This window comes from Nannobrachium achirus (assembly GCF_963921795.1).
Source record: "Nannobrachium achirus genome assembly, chromosome: 15".
NCBI lineage: Eukaryota > Metazoa > Chordata > Actinopteri > Myctophiformes > Myctophidae > Nannobrachium > Nannobrachium achirus.
The window spans coordinates 53360084-53378600 of record NC_137822.1 but is presented as its reverse complement, the minus strand read 5'-3'; the positions used below and the strand labels follow the sequence as shown (position 1 = coordinate 53378600).

Sequence of the window (18517 nt, the reverse complement as noted above, 5' to 3'; positions counted from 1 at the left end):
AGCTCACAATGCAACGCGACTCGTCGTGATCTTGTAGATCGGCTATTTCCACTATTTTAAAAAAAGTATTAAGTATATATGAACATTTTTCAACACGGAAAACGATTTTGACGATTATGACTAAATAATTGCAATTCGATGATTATGTGGTGACGGGCCTACCTGTCCTCTCTTCTCCATGTCCTGACATGTGCCCAGCTCCTCCTCCATGGCGGCGCGGAGCTGCCGCGCTTCGAACTCCAGCTGTCGCCGAGTCATGTCCGTCTGCAAGGAGAACTGAAGGGAGCGATGAGGAGGAGAGGAGAGGAGGACGCAGGAGGAGAAAGGAGGATAAGAGATGGGGGGAGGGGGTGGCAGAGGAGAAGAGGAAGGAAGACGAGAAAGACAAGACAAAGGGAGGAAAGAAAGAATAGAATCAAAGCAAAATGTTTGGACTTCCTTCTATCTACTAGGCATGATCGGGATCACGAAATCACATGTTTGACCCCCATACCAACCCCAGCCATGTTTGTTTACATTTGAAGAAAACATAATGGCTGCTATCTCATGAATGCATGAATGGATTTCCAAGCAGATTTTTGAGCGGTGGTCACAACGCTCCTATACGTGGCCGTGTGTGTGGGTCTCCGTCTGTGTCTGTATGTAGCCTAAACTTCGTAACTAGTGCCGCACCATTTACGCCACTCGCGCAATATATACATCAAAATGTGCGGCTCGGCCGGGAATGGTGTACCTTTCGTTCCGATCCGCCTTACCATGCCGACGAAATCGGCAAAAAACGACGCTTAATTGTCCCCATTGACTTATAATGGGACAATGCAAGAAATCACTTTCAAGTATTTTTCTCTCGTAAACCATAGGAGCTACAGTTTCAAACCTCGGAGAGGAGATTCATAATGATTTTAAGAATGAATCGAAAAATAATTACATCACTCGTCCTCATGGTGGCGCTATAACGGCCAACTTTACGTTTTGCCCCGTAACTCTTGAACCGTAGATCGGAAAATTAAAATTCTTTTTTCCCTGGATTCCTTGGGTCAAGACGCATCTCCCCATATAAGCCACGCCCATTTGCGCCAGGATAGATTTTCCGCCATCTTGAATTTTCTCCAAAACACACTTTTTGCTCCTTTTCCTACATATTTTCTTCAAATGTCACAAAAATCGGTACACATGATCTATGAGGTGGGTAAACCACCGCTCAGTTCACACGGGTGTGATTTTTTTGTTTGAAAGCTATGAACAGTGTGCACACACTTGGTGCATGATCTATGCATGGGCGTGCATGATCCGTGCACTATGAATTACATGGAAGTCTATGGAGACTTGTGGCATCCTGGCACTTTGGCAGCCATTTTTAAAATGCAGAGAATGAGTTAACACAGCCCTGAGCAGGCCAACCTGGCCTGCCGGAGCAGTGCACTTTGCTAGACTAAAACTACTACTAATACTGTATAAATGCAGTAGTAGCAGTGCTTGTAGAAGTGACAATACTACGTACGTTCTCTGTCAGAGGGAGGCTGTCGATTCTCTTGGTGAGGTTCTGCAGTTGAGCATAATACCAATCCTTCTCTTTCTCCTCCTTGTCCAGCTCAGCCAACAGCAGCGACCTGGGGGGAAAGGGGGCGGCATACACACACAGAATGTTAGCCCAGGGGTCTTCAACGTTTTCAGGCCAAGGACCCCTTAGTTCAGAGAGAGAGAGATTAGGGATGTTCCTAGCGACTAATTTCACTGACGTGTACACGACAATTTTGTAAACGAATATTCGACTAGTCGAAAATTATTATATTTGTTTTTTATTATTGTAATTTCACACAGAAAATAGCCAAAACTGAGCACTTCGATCTATTAGGGCAAACCTCGTTTGAAAAAAGTATCAAGAGTATATAAAAGCCTTTTAAAATGTTATATAATATTGCAATCTTGCTCAAATTAATCAATTACGTCATTGCGTGAATCTGGGTCAAGATCAATAATTAGCGCATCAGTCTCAGCTTGGTCGCTACAACAGCTGATGTCTGTCTGACTGGAGTCGCTATAGTAACTGAGCAACAGCTCTGTTCTCTTCAAAGTTGGCTACATAATGGTATTCCATACTCAGCCAATGTATGATTAAGCATTCTCCTTGGCTTGTTCTCACCTCAAAATATGGATTAATTCATGGACCGGATCACAGATACAGCGTGCAGGCGAGTGATTCACATCCAGTATCTTTAAGATACACGTCGCTTAATTGCCATTAATTTACTTGCGCAGCGGACAGCCTGCCTGGTGTGTAGTGTGGCTGCGTGCAGCCATGCACACTCACTGCAGGTCAGCGCGACCAGTGCAGCGCGCAACAGTCAGTCAGACTGAGACACAGACAGTCATGCTCCGCAAATCAACCAAGGGATTGCTTAATTTGCTTGTTAAAAAGTAACATTTTATTAAGACAAGACAGTAATATGGGCGCAGAGTTTAAATGTTTAAAAAAGTTAATATCTCAATAATTAAAAATATATTTAATAGAATAATCGAATTGTATCTTCAAAACGAATAGTGGTTTACAAACCGTGTACACGGATAACCGTGTACACGCGCACATCCCTAAGAGAGATGAAGCAGGGACCCCCAAAACCTTTTCATAAATTCCATATAGTTTCATTGTTTGACAGCACGATCATCATCAGTGTATTTTGGATTCATGTCAATTGGTGTTTTCAGATATTTAACCACTTGAACTGTCATTAATAAACTTGACCTTTCGCTCTGTACTTAGTCTGCTCTTTTTCCCCTCTACACCAAACCTCTTTGCAGACAATAGCTGATCTACAAACTCACAATGCCTCGCATCGGCCTCGCATCGCCTCAGATTTAAATTTCCCGGTGCACCGGGATAAATTCACGTTTCTTTGCCAAGCTACATATATATACCATTTAAACCCTCTATAATTGGTTAAATGGAATTGGAAATGACGTACTTGATAGACTTTCTTTTCACTCACAACCAAATCTCTTTGCCAAAAGAATTGCCGATCTACAAGGTGTGACGCGTTGTGAGCTTGTAGAGATCGGCAATTTTTTGGCAAATGTTCCGCCCCAGGATTATGGATTTTGGGGATATTTTGATTATCGCGAATATATCATAAAATCATAAAATGTTTTCGGTCACAAAAATCATCCCACCCCTAGCCGAACGGGCCAACCAATTGATGCTCACCTCTCCTTCTCCAGCTCGTCCAGATAGCCAGGCTGCGGGGCGTCTCTGGGGTCCCGCACCACGGGAGTGGGGGGGTCTCGAGCCTCCCTGCCCGGCGGCAGAGGCATCCCTCTCCTGGGGAAGCCCGCGGCCGAGGGCCCCGAGCTCTGGGGGTTGTTGCCCGAAGACGAGGCACCGAGCTGGGGCTTGGAGCGAAGCTTCACCCCCTGGAAACCTCCGGATGGGTCCATGCTCATCTCTGCCAGAAAGAGAGAGCGTTAGGGCTGTCACGATTATGACACTTTAAATGATGATTAATTGTCACTCAATTAATTGCGATTAACGATTTAAAGGACAACTTTGTTTTAGGGTTCATATTTTAGATTGTAATTAGAGAAAAGAAAAAGTGAGTGTTAAAATGTTTTCATTTGCTTTGTTCTATTGTTTTATCGCGTTTACCGTGCTAAAATGTGGGGCATGCGTATTGCGTACGCTTGGGGGTAATCAGTAATTTCTTTGTATATTTAGGTCATGCGTCATATTTACCATGTGCAACTTCAAAGCCTACAAGCCAAACAGAAATGTAATTGTCAACGACAAATGCACATTTAAAGGACAACTTTAGTTTTTTACAACAAGGGTTCATATTTTAGATTGTAATTAAAGAATAAAAAGATGAGTGTTATATTTATTTTATTTACTTCTTTCTATTGTTTTAGAGATTCTTATGAGGGCATGTGTACAAGTGCCTAAATATGTATTTTTAGACACAATAAGCCAGCAGTGTCTTTATTGCTATTTACAGTAACACTTATAGCCCCCATAAGTCACATCCAACCATGAAAGGGTGCGTTGTATCTTGGGAATGGGCTTATTCTGTGTAAAATGACATATTTAGCCACTTGTACACATGCCCCCATAAGAATCTCTAAAACAATAGAAAGAAGTAAATAAAATAAATATAACACTCATCTTTTTATTCTTTAATTACAATCTAAAATATGAACCCTTGTTGTAAAAAACTAAAGTTGTCCTTTAAATGTGCATTTGTCGTTGACAATTACATTTCTGTTTGGCTTGTAGGCTTTGAAGTTGCACATGGTAAATATGACGCATGACCTAAATATACAAAGAAATTACTGATGTATTTGACAACTTTATACTTAAAAAAGAACACTGATAGTGGAAATAGCCAATCTACAAGCTCACAACGTGTCGCAATGCGACGTGTTGTGAGCTTGTAGATGACCTATTTCCACTATTTTTGAAAAAGTTTGAAAATATAGAAACATTTATCAGCATGGAAACCATAATGACGATTATGACAAAATAATTGCAATGATGGCGATTAAACGATTATGTAATAATTGTGATAGTCCTAGAGAGAGTCTGTATGTATCCAAGTGCTATTTGGGTGTACTTTATTTGTTGATCTTGATATTCACAGGGTTCCCACATATTTTTACCAATTTATTTCCAAAACCTTTCCAAAACTTTTCCAGAATATTTAACCCAATTTCCTGGACTATATAACAATAATTCAGCTCAATAACGAGTAGCTTACTCCTATGCGCAGTGCCCAAAGACAGATAGTGTATGCCAGTGGTTCTCAACCTTTTCAGGCCGTGAACCCCGAAATAATCATATTTGAACTGGGGAGTGGGGACCCCCCATCCTGACGAGCACTAAGAGTTGAGGAATTTTGTATAACAGTTTTATTGTGAAAATAGCCGATCTACATGCTCACAACGCCTCGCAACGAGAGGCGTTGTGAGCATGTAGATCTGCTATTTTCACAATTTCTGCCTCTAATATTTGACAATTTGGCCAATGTTTAATTTGCCATTTCAGAGGTATTAACAAAAACAAATAACCAAAGACAACGCATAGCTATTTTTTCCAGGACCTTCCAGGACCCTTGATCAATTCCAAAACTTTTCCAGTACTGGAAAAATATTTTTCTAATTTCAAAACATTTCCTGGAATTTCATGACCGTGGGGACCCTGTGTTCATGTGCGCTGCGCTCACCTTTGAGTCGGTCAATGAGCTCCGATTGGCCGACCACCTCGTTGGGCTCTTCTTCGATGCTGCCCTGGAGCTGCTTGAGGACTTCCTGAAACCACAGGAAGAGGAAGTGATGCATGAGGGCCGACATAAAATACATCATTCTTTGCTTATTTCAACATCAATAATAACAACGTTTACATTTGGAATTTGACCAGAACACAACGCATTCATCATATTTACTGTATATTACTAATATAAAGTATATGCTGTATATAACACCTATATTGTATACAAGATGTATATAAGTACAGTATATATCGTCACTGTCGGGATGGTGGAAACCTGGTACAGTATGTCCAAACGTTTCAGGAAAGGGTCAAAATAAGCTGCGTTCCAACAAGGGATCCAAATGGAATATTCCATTTCTCCCCAGAGCAAGCAGGCAGGCTCTATTGTCTGAATGTCAGCACTTGTGCAGGAAACACGGGTTCAAATCCGGAGAAGAACAGGAAAGTTATATAGTGCAGGTGGTTGACACCAAGGTCTCAGAGGCACTTGCCTGAACTCGTCCATTACGAAATGATAGGTAAAATCTGAATTACTGTTCAATTTAACACATATCTTATCGCTTCAAGGACCCCCAGTTTGACATGAATTAGGCTACGGACCCCCATTTATTTGGAATTTCTATCTTTGAGACCCCTATCTTTTTTTCGATCATAGGTCGCAGTTAACTATGAAAACCGCCACATCGTGTCAGTAACGTCAGAGGGTAACGCCAGAGGATAACGCCTCAGTGTCTATAGCTGACCTGTGACATCACATTGTTGTGACATCACATCACATTCCGTCCTTGTCCCTTGTATGCCCATATACAGAGATCGCTGATGTCATTATGAATATTAAGCACATAGCTTGGAATGGCCATATACTGTATGGATGGACATATTGTGTTATTCTCATGTGGTACTAACTAACTAACATAAGACCTCTTCCAAAATATTCCTGTCAGTCTACTGTCCTATCAATAAAGGCATAAAAAGCCCAAAAACAAATCTTAAAAAAAAAAAAAACGAATTTTAATAATAACCCTTTAATAATTCATTTTATCCAGGTTAACTGGCTAAATCAATTTTGAACTTTTAGTTTTGGTACTTTAAGTATATTTTGACTTACTACTTTCGTACTTTTACTCAAGCACATTTTGAATTCCAGGTTTTTTACTTGTAAAACTGAGTATTTCTATATTGCAGTATTGATACTTTTACATAAGTAAAACATCCCAGTACTCTGTCCACCACTGTGTCTACACATCACAATGCAGCACTACACTCCTATTACCCTCTTCAAATACTCAACTAGCAGTACTGCAGTACTCACCACTATAAACCGGCATCTCTTATAGAGTTTCAAGTCCATAAGCCGACATCTCTTGTAAAGTTCCAAGTCCATTCAGAGGCGAATGAGAAGCCAGAGCGTACTCTGGCTTCTCACAGAGCGAAGCCTGAACGTACTCTACTAGTTCTGTACTATAGTGTTCTGTCAGTGGTCTACTTAGCAGCTTCTCACAGAGCGAAGCCTGAACGTACTCAACTAGTTCTGTACTAGAGTGTTCTGTCAGTGGTCTACTTAGCAGCTTCTCACAGAGCGAAGCCTGAACGTACTCAACTAGTTCTGTACTATAGTGTTCTGTCAGTGGTCTACTTAGCAGCCCTGAATGCAGAGCCCGATGTCGATGAAAACACCAGACACCTCTCCCTCTGTCTCTTCTCACAGAGCGAAGCCTGAACGTACTCTACTAGTTCTGTACTATAGTGTTCTGTCAGTGGTCTACTTAGCAGTCCAGAATGTAGAGCCCGATGTCGATGAAAACACCAGACACCTCTCCCTCTGTCTCTTCCTCCCTGAGGAAGGAAGCCAGCATTTCCACATACATGCGGAAATAAAAGCATTTCCCTTCTATTTTCAACACAATAGCGAGCTTGTGTGACCCGGCTAACGCTCAATGTGAGTGTGTGTGCGTGTGTGTGTGTGTGTGTGTGTGTGTGTGTGTGTGTGTGTGTGTGTGTGTGTGTGTGTGTGTGTGTGTGTGTGTGTGTGTGTGTGTGTGTGTTAGGGATTGGACGATATGAACATTTCATATCACGATTATTGTGACAAAAGAAATCGGGATTTACGATATTATCGAGACAATTAAAATCCATTATGCTGGGGCGGAACAAAAAAAAAGCAGATCTACAAGCTCACAACGCGTTGCAACTCAACGTGTTGTGAGCTTGTAGATCGGCTATTTTTTTGGCAAAGACGTTTGATAGAGAGTGAAAAAAGGACTGTATCAAGTACTTATAAAAATACCTTTTACCAATTATAGTGGGTTTAAGTGGTACCGGATATGCAGCTCGGCAAATAAAAGGTGAATTGATCCCAGTGCATGACGGAGGACGATATCACCATAAATGAAATCTCCACAATACGATTATCGTGAGTGTTTTTTATCAAGATAAAGGCCCATTCCCACTGGGCCAGATAACAGATAAAAAAAATGTCTTTCTCCAGATATTTTGGATGGTAGTGGATATAAGTGGATGGTAGATACAGATAAAAAAAAAATATCTGCCACAGATAAAAAATATCTGGAGAAAGAGATTTTTTTTATCTGTATCTACCATCCACTTTGAATGGAAAAATATCTGGAGAAAGAGATTTTTTTATTTGTTATCTGGCCCAGTGGGAATGGGCCTTAAACGATAATATTGCTTATCGTCCCATCCCTTGTGTGTGTGTGCGTGCGTGCGTGCGTGCGTGCGTGCGTGCGTGCGTGCGTGCGTGCGTGCGTGCGTGCGTGCGTGCGTGCGTGAGTCCTCTGAACACTCCCCCCCAAACACACACTGATGATGTCACCGGGTCAACACAACAGGAAAACAAAAGAAAAACACAAAAAAGAACTGAGTTCTTCTCTCCGAATACAAAAATACAGGAAGGGGATGGGAGGATGGCCGAGCGCAGGCGCACACACAGACAATGAATCACAAGCTAGTCACATTAATTGTGTGTGTGTGTGTGTGCGTGTGTGTGTGTGTGTGCGCGCGCACGTGTGCGTGCGTGCGTCTGTGTCTGTGTGTGTCTGTCTGTCTCAAACAACGACTCTTGTTGTTGTACTCACGAGGACCTTTGGAGAGGGAGAGTGTCATTGAGTTCCACCAGCATGTCATTTTGAACGCTTTTCATAGTACTGTTTGTTCATACACGCTTAGAACAGAAACCCCCCTTTAGCCATCATCAACCTTTTAAAGCAGCTAAAATAACCGATCATACAGTATATTGCTATAGGAGGATGTCAGGGTGTTGTACACGTGGAGTGTAGAATGGCCCCACCACGCTTTTAAAAATATATATTTTATAAAAATATTGGTCCATAATACGGTTTTAAACAGGTTTTAGCCTAAACAACCACTCAGATATTGATATTGATATTAGGTCATGTTTTCAGGCCAAGGACCCCTTAGTTGAGAGAGAGATGAAGCGGGGACCCCCACAACCTTTTCATATAGATTCCATATAGTTTCATTGTTTGGCAGCACAATCATCAGTTTATTTAGGATTCATGTCAAATTGTGTTTTAAAATATTTAACCACTTGAACCGTCAATACTTAATAAACTTGGCCTTTCACTCTGTACTTAGTCTGCTCTTTTCCCCCTCCACACCAAAGCTCTTGCTGCGAGGCGTTGTGAGCTTGTAGATCGGCTATTTTCGGCTACAGTTTTTCAGAATATGGACACTAGGGTTCAAGTGGTTAATATAAAAAAGGAGAAAAAAATCTATCACTCAAAGATTTGGAGGACCCCCTGTAGTAACTCTGAGGACCCCCTAGGGGTCCCGGACCCCCTGTTGAAGACCTCTGTATTAGAGAACCACGATGAGAACCATGTAGAGTAAATCGTAATCTGTATCGTTCCAATGTTAGCACCACTTTACCTCATGGTTCCACCACGTATATACAGTCTCAATAGAATATAGCCTCTCAAAAAGTACCGCCCCCTTCTCGAGGGGGCCCCAATAGGAAATGAGCCCCCTGTGACATAGAATGGGGCCCCGATTTCAAAAGAGTACCGTTCAGACACGCCCATTCAGAAAATCACTGAAATGAAAAGCAAAGCTTAGAGTTAATGAATGGGTTTTTCTGGGCTAGAAGAGACTCTGGGAAGACCAAAAAACAAGAAAAAAATGTAAAATGTGAAATTCATGGTGGGGCCCCTTTAAAGCTATACTGTGTAAGTTGCTCAACTAGTGGTCATTAGCGTCCGCGTCTTTAGGCCGTTTTTCGCCGCGGACCGGGCCTCACACCCCCACGTCACCCCCGCGTCTGCCTCCACCTCGCCGAGATCTATCTTTGGAGGGGTCCCTGGTTCCTGTGCGTTCAGGCATTCCGGAGAAACGGAGTGTTTCACCCGAGTATAGATAGAGACACACGGGCGCCTACAAATATGGCCGCCCTATTGTGATAGCTAGCGACCCCACTTCAAGATGCGCTGTGATTGGCCGGCAGTGTATAACCCTCGCTGTGATTGGCCGGTAGTGTATGATGACGTCATTTTGCCGGGAAATCCCGCCCCTGTCACTGCTAGAAGAAAATATATAAAGAGAAGGCTTCAGAAGCTGAAAATAACGGAGTGGGTGTTCTAAAACTTTAGCGATTTAAGAGTTAGGACAATTTTAAGATTTTTTATAAGTTACATGGTATAACTTTAACACAGATAACTGTTGCTTGGTGTTTATAGTGAACAAATTAACATTTCATTGCACATCGATGGACACGGCAACATCATGATATGTAGCGCGACTGAACTGAACTGCCGCGCCGTCAGCAGTGCAGTGAGTGAAGCCATGATCTGATCTCCCCGTCTCATTACAGACAGCGACGACAAGGTTAACGGCAACCACATCATAGGGCTGTCGCGAATTGTGTTGTGTGGTGTGCATGAGGTCATAGAGAATCATTGTTTTCTTTTAAAAAAAAAAATTGCGTCTGTGTGCAAAGCTCTTAAGAATAATGTTGAATTACAACACTGAAAATGTGTCATGCTAAATAGACAATATGACAATACAATTGAATATAACACCAGTAAGGCTCCCTAATCGGGAGATAAGCGACCGTAGGTCACTTATCTCCACAAATAGGGCAAAAATGTGTTTTGCCAAAATCTTCCTGATCCATGTTGATGACATGAGTGTAGACATACTGTGTAGTGATTTTCGTGATTTTAGGGCAAAATCTGTAGGAGCAGTGTCCAAAAATGTGTTTTTAAAAATCGCCCTGGAAGTGGCGCTATATGGGAGAGATTCATGTTGATGGGATGAGTGTAGACATACTGTGTACCGATTTGCGTGATTTTAGGGCAAAAATTGTAGGAGCAGTGTCCAAAAATGTGTTTTGCAAGAATCGGCCTCATGGTGGCGCTAGAAGAGGGCCATGTGAGAAATGAGGGGTGGGGTCTCCGCGCCGGCAAGGCGGACGAATAGGTACCGGCCCCGGCTGTCCCGGTCGCTCCTAGCCGGAGTTACGGCATTTTATGTGAGCTGCAGTGTAGGGGGTCCTCCACTGGGGGCGCCACCACTTTTGCATCCGTTCTGGAGCACCAGGAGTCGGTGGTCCCCGGGAATTCCCCGTGAGCAGCCCCGTTGGGGTGGTCATTTGGTCAGTTTAGCACATTTGGTCATTTTTTACATCTGGGGGTCCCCCAGGGACCTGGGGGTCCCTGGAGCTCCGGGGGTCCTTGGAGGTTGTAGTTTGGCAGGTAAGGAGTGTGTGTGCAAAATTTGGCATGGATCGGGGCAACGGTTGCGAGGATATGAGCAGGGCAAGAGTGTGACGTGTGAGGTGTGACAGACAGACTGACTGACTGACGGACGGACGGACTGACAGTTTGTGGAGGTTTTGATAGTAACTGCGACCTGACGGTCGCAATAACATGACAACACTCAATGCTGATGGCAAAATGTACCGTCCTGGGTATTATCTAATAATGGAAATATGTGTAATCAGTAAACAAGAAACACTCTGGTATGTGCTCCACTGCAGTAAATCCCTCTTTTACGACAAAGACCAGTGCATTGACCTGTACTGGTTTCCACTTGCCTTGCATCCACAAACTGTAAGTTCCAAGCATCTGAACTGAGGAGGTTTTTAAGTTTAAAGCTGGGGAACCAACCTGCCTTCTACCATGTGCCAGCCACGACTAGGTTAACACCGCCCAAATCATAGGGCTGTCGCAAATCGCGATTATGACATTTTACATGGCGATTAATTGTCCCTTGAAAAATTGCGATTTAATTGAGTTTCTGTCGTGGAACACTGAAACATATGACTACAAAAACACATGACAAATAACCTAAACATACAAGGAAATTACATGTTTAATAACCTGATGCTTTCCACAAAACGCGCAATGCGACGCGTTGTGAGCTTGTAGATCTGCCATTTCCCCTATTTTTGAAAATGTTTCAAAATGTATGAACCTTTTAAACGATTCCGCAAAATAATTGTGTTTCTCTCAAATAATTGCGTTTATCTCAAATATTAGCATTTAGGCGATTATGTAAGAACTGTGACAGGCTTAACAAATCAATGCTCTCTCTGGAAATGTTTTCCACTGCCATGCCATGGGGTTTTGCTCGATGTCTCTTTATCAGCTATGGCAGGGGTCTTCAACGTTTTCAGGCCAAGGACCCCCTAGAGAGATGAAGCAGGGATCCCCACAACCTGTTCATAGATTCCATATAAGTTTCATCTTTTGACAGCACAATTATCAGTGTATTTTGGAATCATGTCAATTTGTGTTTTCAGATATTTAACCACTTGAATAGTCTATACTTAAAAAAAACTTGACCTTTCACTCTGTACATAGTCTGCTTGTTGATCTGCTATTTTTGGCTAAAGTTCTCAGAATATGGACACTAGGGTTCAAGTGGTTAATATAAAAAAGGAGAAAAAAGGTTTTTCTATCACACAGAGATTTGGAGGACCCCCTGTAGTAACTCTGAGGACCCCCTAGGGGTCCCGGACCCCCTGTTGAAGATCCCTGAGCTAGGCTCATCTTTTTTTTTTAAAGCATAAAGTAATTAAATGTTTAAGTTATTTGTCATATCTGCCCTGTGCAACAAGATGTTTTTTTTATTATTTATATGTTCCAGTGTTCAATGAAAGAAACAATTAAATTGTTAATCGCAATTATCTGAGGTTAGTCAAGTGAAATGTCATTATCGTGACGGCCCCATCACCCGTCACGTCCACGCATCAGAGCAGTGCACATGTTATCAGAAAACGCATGCAGAATCAATCAGTGTTAAATCCAGTCCGATAACTGCTGACCGACACTTTGAAAAGCAGAACGAGCGCGTGACACAAATCTAGAGCAGGGGTCTTTCAACGTTTTTAGGCCAAGGCCCCCTTAGCCGAGAGAGAGATGAAGCAGGGACCCCCCACTACGTATTTTATAAAATGGTGCTGCAGATTAAAAATGTTCATCGATTTTTTAAAACAGCGTACACTTGTTTGACAGCATTGTCATCAGTCTTGGTTGTTGGTTTAACTCAGTTACTGCCAATTAAATATGCCTTCTTTGGGTTCTCCCTGCCAGCCCTCTCCATAGACTTCCATGTAATTTATAGTGCACAGATCATGCACGCCCATGCACAGATCATGCACCATGTTTGTGCAGGCTGTTCACAGCTTTCAAACAAAAAAAACAGATTGGAAATCCGTTCAGGCATTCTTGAGATAATAGCCATTATGTTTTACATGTTATGTAAGCAAAGATGGCTACCCTGTATGAAAGATGGGGTTGTATGGGGGTGGAACATGCAAAATCGCGATTGAAATCATTTTTACTAGATTTAATGGGGTCCAAATTTTTTTTATTTTTTATTTTATTTAAAAAATCAAAAAAAAAAAAAAAAATGTTTTTTTTCTAAGTAAAAGTCGATTTAAGTCGTCTGGCAGGGAAGTCCATAGTGAGAAAGTTGATCTAAAAGTCGTTTGGCACTGTAGTGTATTTTTAGACAATGAACCACTTGAACCATTATTCTGCTTTTCCCTCTACACCAAACCTCTTGGTCAAGAATAGCAGACCTACAAGCTCACAACGCCTCGCAGCGCGAGGCGTTGTGAGCTTGTAGATCTGCTATTCTTGGCTAATGTTCCACACAAAATGGGGATACTAAGGTTCAAGTGGTTAGTGTAGAAAAAAGTATGTTCTTATCACACAAAGATTTGGAGGACCAGGACCCCCTGTAGTAACTCTGAGGACACCCTAGGGGTCCCGGACCCCCTGTTGAAGACCCCTGATCTAGAGTCGTCCATGAGTTATAAGTATATACAATATAATAGACAATACAGAATACAGAGATTCGCGTAAATTCATAGATTTTGTGCATAATCGTCTAATCAAAATCTAACAATGATCGAATAGTGTCAGCCATAGCGCACACATACTCAATTATTATATATCCCTTACTTGAAACACAGTCTGAAGAAGGCACATGCAAAGATTATTTCTCTGTCCTACATGGACAATATAAAAAAATAAAATAATATACGTTTAAAATGTTTCGTGGAAAGGTGCCTTTGGTTTACATGTTAAGTTACAATGTTACGGATAAAAGCTGTTCATTAAATTAATATACTGTATGTAGTAGCAGCAGCAGCAATACTTGTAATACTAGTAGCAGTAGTTAAAGATGGGGTGCCATGATTAATTTCCTCCCTAAAACATGATGATTGGGTATTATGATTATACTAGGAGGAAGATTTCTCAAAAGAAACAAAGTGTGCAGAAAGTGTTAAAATTGGGTTTTTATATGGCCACACCCAGCAGTTCATTAAGTGTGCTTGGTTGTCATGGTGGGTGGTGACCCAGCTGAAGTTAGCCACACCCACGTGCGTTGGGTGAATGGTAAAAGGGAAGGGGATGAGTTCATGTGTCATTTAATCTGTGTTTTTCGACAGGGCCCTTTTCAGGAAGTAACCAAAAACACACAGGGAAGACAAATCTGCACATTATAACCACACCTGGGGGTCTATTAAGAGTAATGTCAACACCATAGAAAACACACACACACACACACATACAACAGAAAAAGTACAAAACTATGGCACCACCTCGTTAAAGCGGCACTATGCAACTTGTCTTTTATGAATAAACTGTAACGTTGTCCAGTCTGTATAGTAGAGTATGTAATATAATATAACTTACAATTTGTGCGGTTGTGTTTTGTCTCCCTGCTCTTCTACTGAGACATTTAGTTGGTGTCAAAGCTCCTGTCTCGCCTAGACACCGGATCTGACAAGGGTTTTGAGAAAATTCAATTTATCACTTGAGCAAGCAGGCAGCAGGCTCCATTAGTTCAATGGTAAAAAAAAATGTCAGCACTCACGCAAGAAAACCCGGGTTCAAGTCCGGGGTTAGAAGAAGAAAGGAAAGTCACATAGTGCAGCTTTAACCCATTAAAAACCCATTTAGACCGGGTACGCATTATTGCGTATTATTGTTTTATGCTTTAACTATTGAAAAGTAGCAGATATACAAGCTCCAGGCATTGACACTAAGGCTTGCCCACCTGCCCCCGGCAGGTAAATAAAACTTTAGGACAGGTGGAGTTTACTTTCAGGTTGCCCGACCGGGCAAGTGCTTGTTTGTGCATGGATGCAACCATCTATAAACACAACACCAGATATAATGTACTGTTGCTACACTTAAAAATATAAAATAGGTGTGAACCCATAGACATATTCAATCATAGCTATGTAGGAATTTGGATAAAGAATTAGGTATGACTTTTCTTATCGCACATCCCCAGGAAGTAAAACAAAGGTGTTAAATTGAACGGTTATTCAAATTTTACCTATCATTTTATAATGGGCGATTCGATTTACTTTTCGGGCAAGTGGGCATGACCTTTGGGCAAGTAGAACATGACCTGTACTTGCCCGCTGGGCAAGTTCCTCTGAGACCTTAGTGTCAACCCCTGAGCTCACAGCGCGGCACCGAGTGCCGAGCTTGTAGATCTGCCATTTTTGAAAAATCGTTTGAATTTTGACGAGTGTCTTTTGAATCCTTCTTTTTTTTTTGAAAAACCTATGTTTCTATGTCAGTGGTGCTCAAACTTTTTCATGTGAAGGACCCCTAAATTATATGTATTTGGCCACAGACCCCCTTCTCAAAATATTTAGTTCCAGGGACCCCCCAGAAGCAAAATTTTGAGTTACAAACGTTCGCTTTAAAAATACATATATTCAAAGATTTGCACACATTTTCACGAGTTTTTCAAAAATAGCAGATCTACAAGCTTGCAGCGCGGCACCGAGTGCCCCGCTGTGAGCTTGTAGATCTGCTATTTTTTAATAGTTATAGGTTATAGCATTCAATAATTCTAGGCCTGAATGGCTTAAGAAACCTTCAAACACTAACCATTAATTTATGCTTCAACTATTGATTCCTTTTTACTTTCATCTACAAGCTCACAGCACCGAGTGCTGTGACCTTGCATATCTGCTATTTTTGAAAAATAAAGATTTTTGCAAACCTTTGAATATATGCTTTTCAAAGCAAACATTTGTAACGAAAATATATTTTGCTTCTGTGGGGTCCCCGATACATAATATTTCAAGATGGGAGTCAAATACATAATAATTCTAGGGGTCCTTGACATGAAAACGTTTGAGAACCACTGACATAGAAATATACATAGGATTTTGAAACAGGTCAAAATGTTCAAACACAAATTATACGATTTTTCAAAAATAGCAGATCTACAAGCTCGAAGAGTGAGCTTGTATATCTGCTATTTTTCAATAGTTAAAGCATAAAATAGCGATTAAAGTAATAATGCGTTCCTGGTGTTTAACAGTAGAGAAAGCACTCTTAGCAACAGCAGTAGGAACAACTAGTAGCAGTAGTTAAAGGGATATTTCACTTTCAAAAAAACTTTAGGTAATTTTTATCATCTAATCAGGCTTTTATGAACACCCTGAACAGTTTTTATTTTGCTTCATTCAATAATTAGATATTTGATGTAAATGTTATCAGGCCTTCCTTAGGCCGTGCCTTTTTGATAACCTTTTTCATTTATTTGTAATAATTCTTTGGGAAAATGGAAAAATAAACAATACAATAAAAAATGTATTAAAAATAAATAATAATAATGTAGTGTTTTTGATGAATTTATCATGGTTAAAATGGAGTTTGAAGTTACAATGGGTGTGTATGGGGAGGCGTCCTGCAGGAGGAAGGCCTGATAACATTTACATCAAATATCTAAATATTGAATGAACTAATGAAGCAACTTAAAAACTGTTCAGGGTGTTCATAAAAGCCTAATTAGACGATAAAATGACCAAAAGGTTTTTTGAAAGTGAAATATCCCTTTAACCCATTTAGGCCTAGAATTATTGAATGCTTTAACCAGTGAAAAATAGCAGATATACAAACTCGCAGCGTGGCACTCGGTGCCACGCTGTGAGCTTGTATATCTGCTATTTTTCAATAGTAAAAGCATAAAATAATGATACACAATAACGTGTACTGTACCCGTTCTAAATGGGTTAATAGTAGTAGTTCTAGTAGTACTGTCAACAGAAGGACCAGGTACGTACTTTCATATTAAAGGCTTCGGTCTCCAGTTTGGTCAGGTGGTTGGAGTTGTCTTGTAACTCCTGTCGTAGGTTGGAGTTCTCCATCTTCAGCGCCTCAACCTGCCTGAGGAGCTGATCGTAAGACGCAGCACACATCTTCTACTTCCTGCTGACCTGCGACAACACAACACAGGTTATTGGTTAGAGTTAGGCCTGTCACAAATTATTACATACCCCGTAATTGCCGGACTATAAGCCACGCCTTTTTTCCCATGTTTTGAACCCTGCGGCTTATACAACGGTGCGGCTTATATAGAGATTTTTTTACAGCTAACGGCCAGTTAGTTCGTTTTACAAAGGTCTTTAACTCAGTCGGTGCCGTATATAAAGTGGGACCTCTTATATTGTCGTTTCACCAACAAAGGGTTAAAAAAATAGTGTGCATGCTGGTGCACACATTCGTGCACAGATCATGCACTATGCATGTGCTTGCTTCTCACAGCTTTCAAACAAAACAAAATCCGCTTGGAAATCCGTTCAGGCATTCAGGAGAAAGCAGCCCTTATGTTTTCTTCAAATGTAAACAAACATGGCTGCCATGTTTGAAAGATGGGGTTGGTATGGGGGTTAAACATGCAATTTCGCGATCGCGATCATGCCTAGTACATTGTTGGAGTTCCAAAAATTTTTTTTTTCAAAAAAGGTTTTTGAAAAAAAAAGACGTCCAGAAGACGTCTGGCAGGGAACGCCATAGTTAAAAATACGTTTTTATTATAGAAAACGTCTTTCTGGCAGGGTATGAGTTAACAAGGATTTATATATAGATTTTTACAGCTAACGGCCACCAGGGGCGCTCTAGCGGGAAGCAGGAAGGACACCTGCGGCTTATAGTCAGGTGCGGCTTATATATGTAAACATTTGTTTTTTGTTCTAAATTCAGCTGGTGCGGCTTATATTCAGGTGCGGCTTATGGTCCAGCAATTACGGTAATAGTCTAATCCAGGGGTCTTCAACAGGGGGTCCGGGACCACTAGGGGGTCCTCAGAGTTACTACAGAGAGCGGTCCTCCACAACTCTTTTCCCTTTTTTAAATTAATCACTTGAACTCTAGTGTCCATATTCTGAGAACTGTAGCCAAAAATAGCAGATATGCGCTGCGAGGCGTTGTGAGTTTAATAGATCGGCTATTTTTGGCAAAGGGGTTTGGTGTAGATGGGGAAAAGAGCAGACTAAGTACAGAGTGAAAGTGAAAGGTCAACTTTATTAAGTATTGATGGTTCAAGTGGTTAAATATCTGACAACACAAATGTACATGTATCCAAAATACACTGATGATTGTGCTGTCAAACGATGAAACTATACGGAATCTATGAAAAGGTTGTGGGGAGGGTCCCACTATCAATTAAGGGGTCCTTGGCCTGAAAACGTTGAAGACCCCTGGTCTAATCGCAATTGTTTGACATAATCGCAATTATTTTAGTAAGGTAAACATAAGAAAATCTGGAAACTAAATCATTACCAAGAAATGTTTCTAAAGGTGTGTAATAGCCTAATATGTACAAACAATTTAAATTCAACTCCCAGGGGAAACCTAAAAAAAACTGATGAATGTTTGTCCCATTAAGTTTACTATACAAGAAAAAATACCTGTATAGTACGGTTATCAGTGCCCATTCCCTAGGTGTGGTTGACAAAAA

At 41.2% G+C, this 18517-nt stretch overlaps 1 protein-coding gene across 1 annotated transcript in view; it reads right to left on the bottom strand.

Annotated features, from left to right (window-relative positions):
* apc (APC regulator of WNT signaling pathway) overlaps positions 1–18517 on the bottom strand; it is an 89805-nt gene that overhangs the window by 45778 nt on the left and 25510 nt on the right. The window contains exons 2-6 of the mRNA XM_080743727.1: positions 16842–16994; positions 5211–5295; positions 3203–3440; positions 1502–1610; positions 163–276 (exon numbers count right to left, since the gene is read on the bottom strand). Coding sequence (XP_080599853.1) covers positions 163–276; positions 1502–1610; positions 3203–3440; positions 5211–5295; positions 16842–16976 — 681 coding nt within the window. The 5' untranslated portion in view covers positions 16977–16994. The remainder of the gene's footprint in view (positions 1–162; positions 277–1501; positions 1611–3202; positions 3441–5210; positions 5296–16841; positions 16995–18517) is intronic.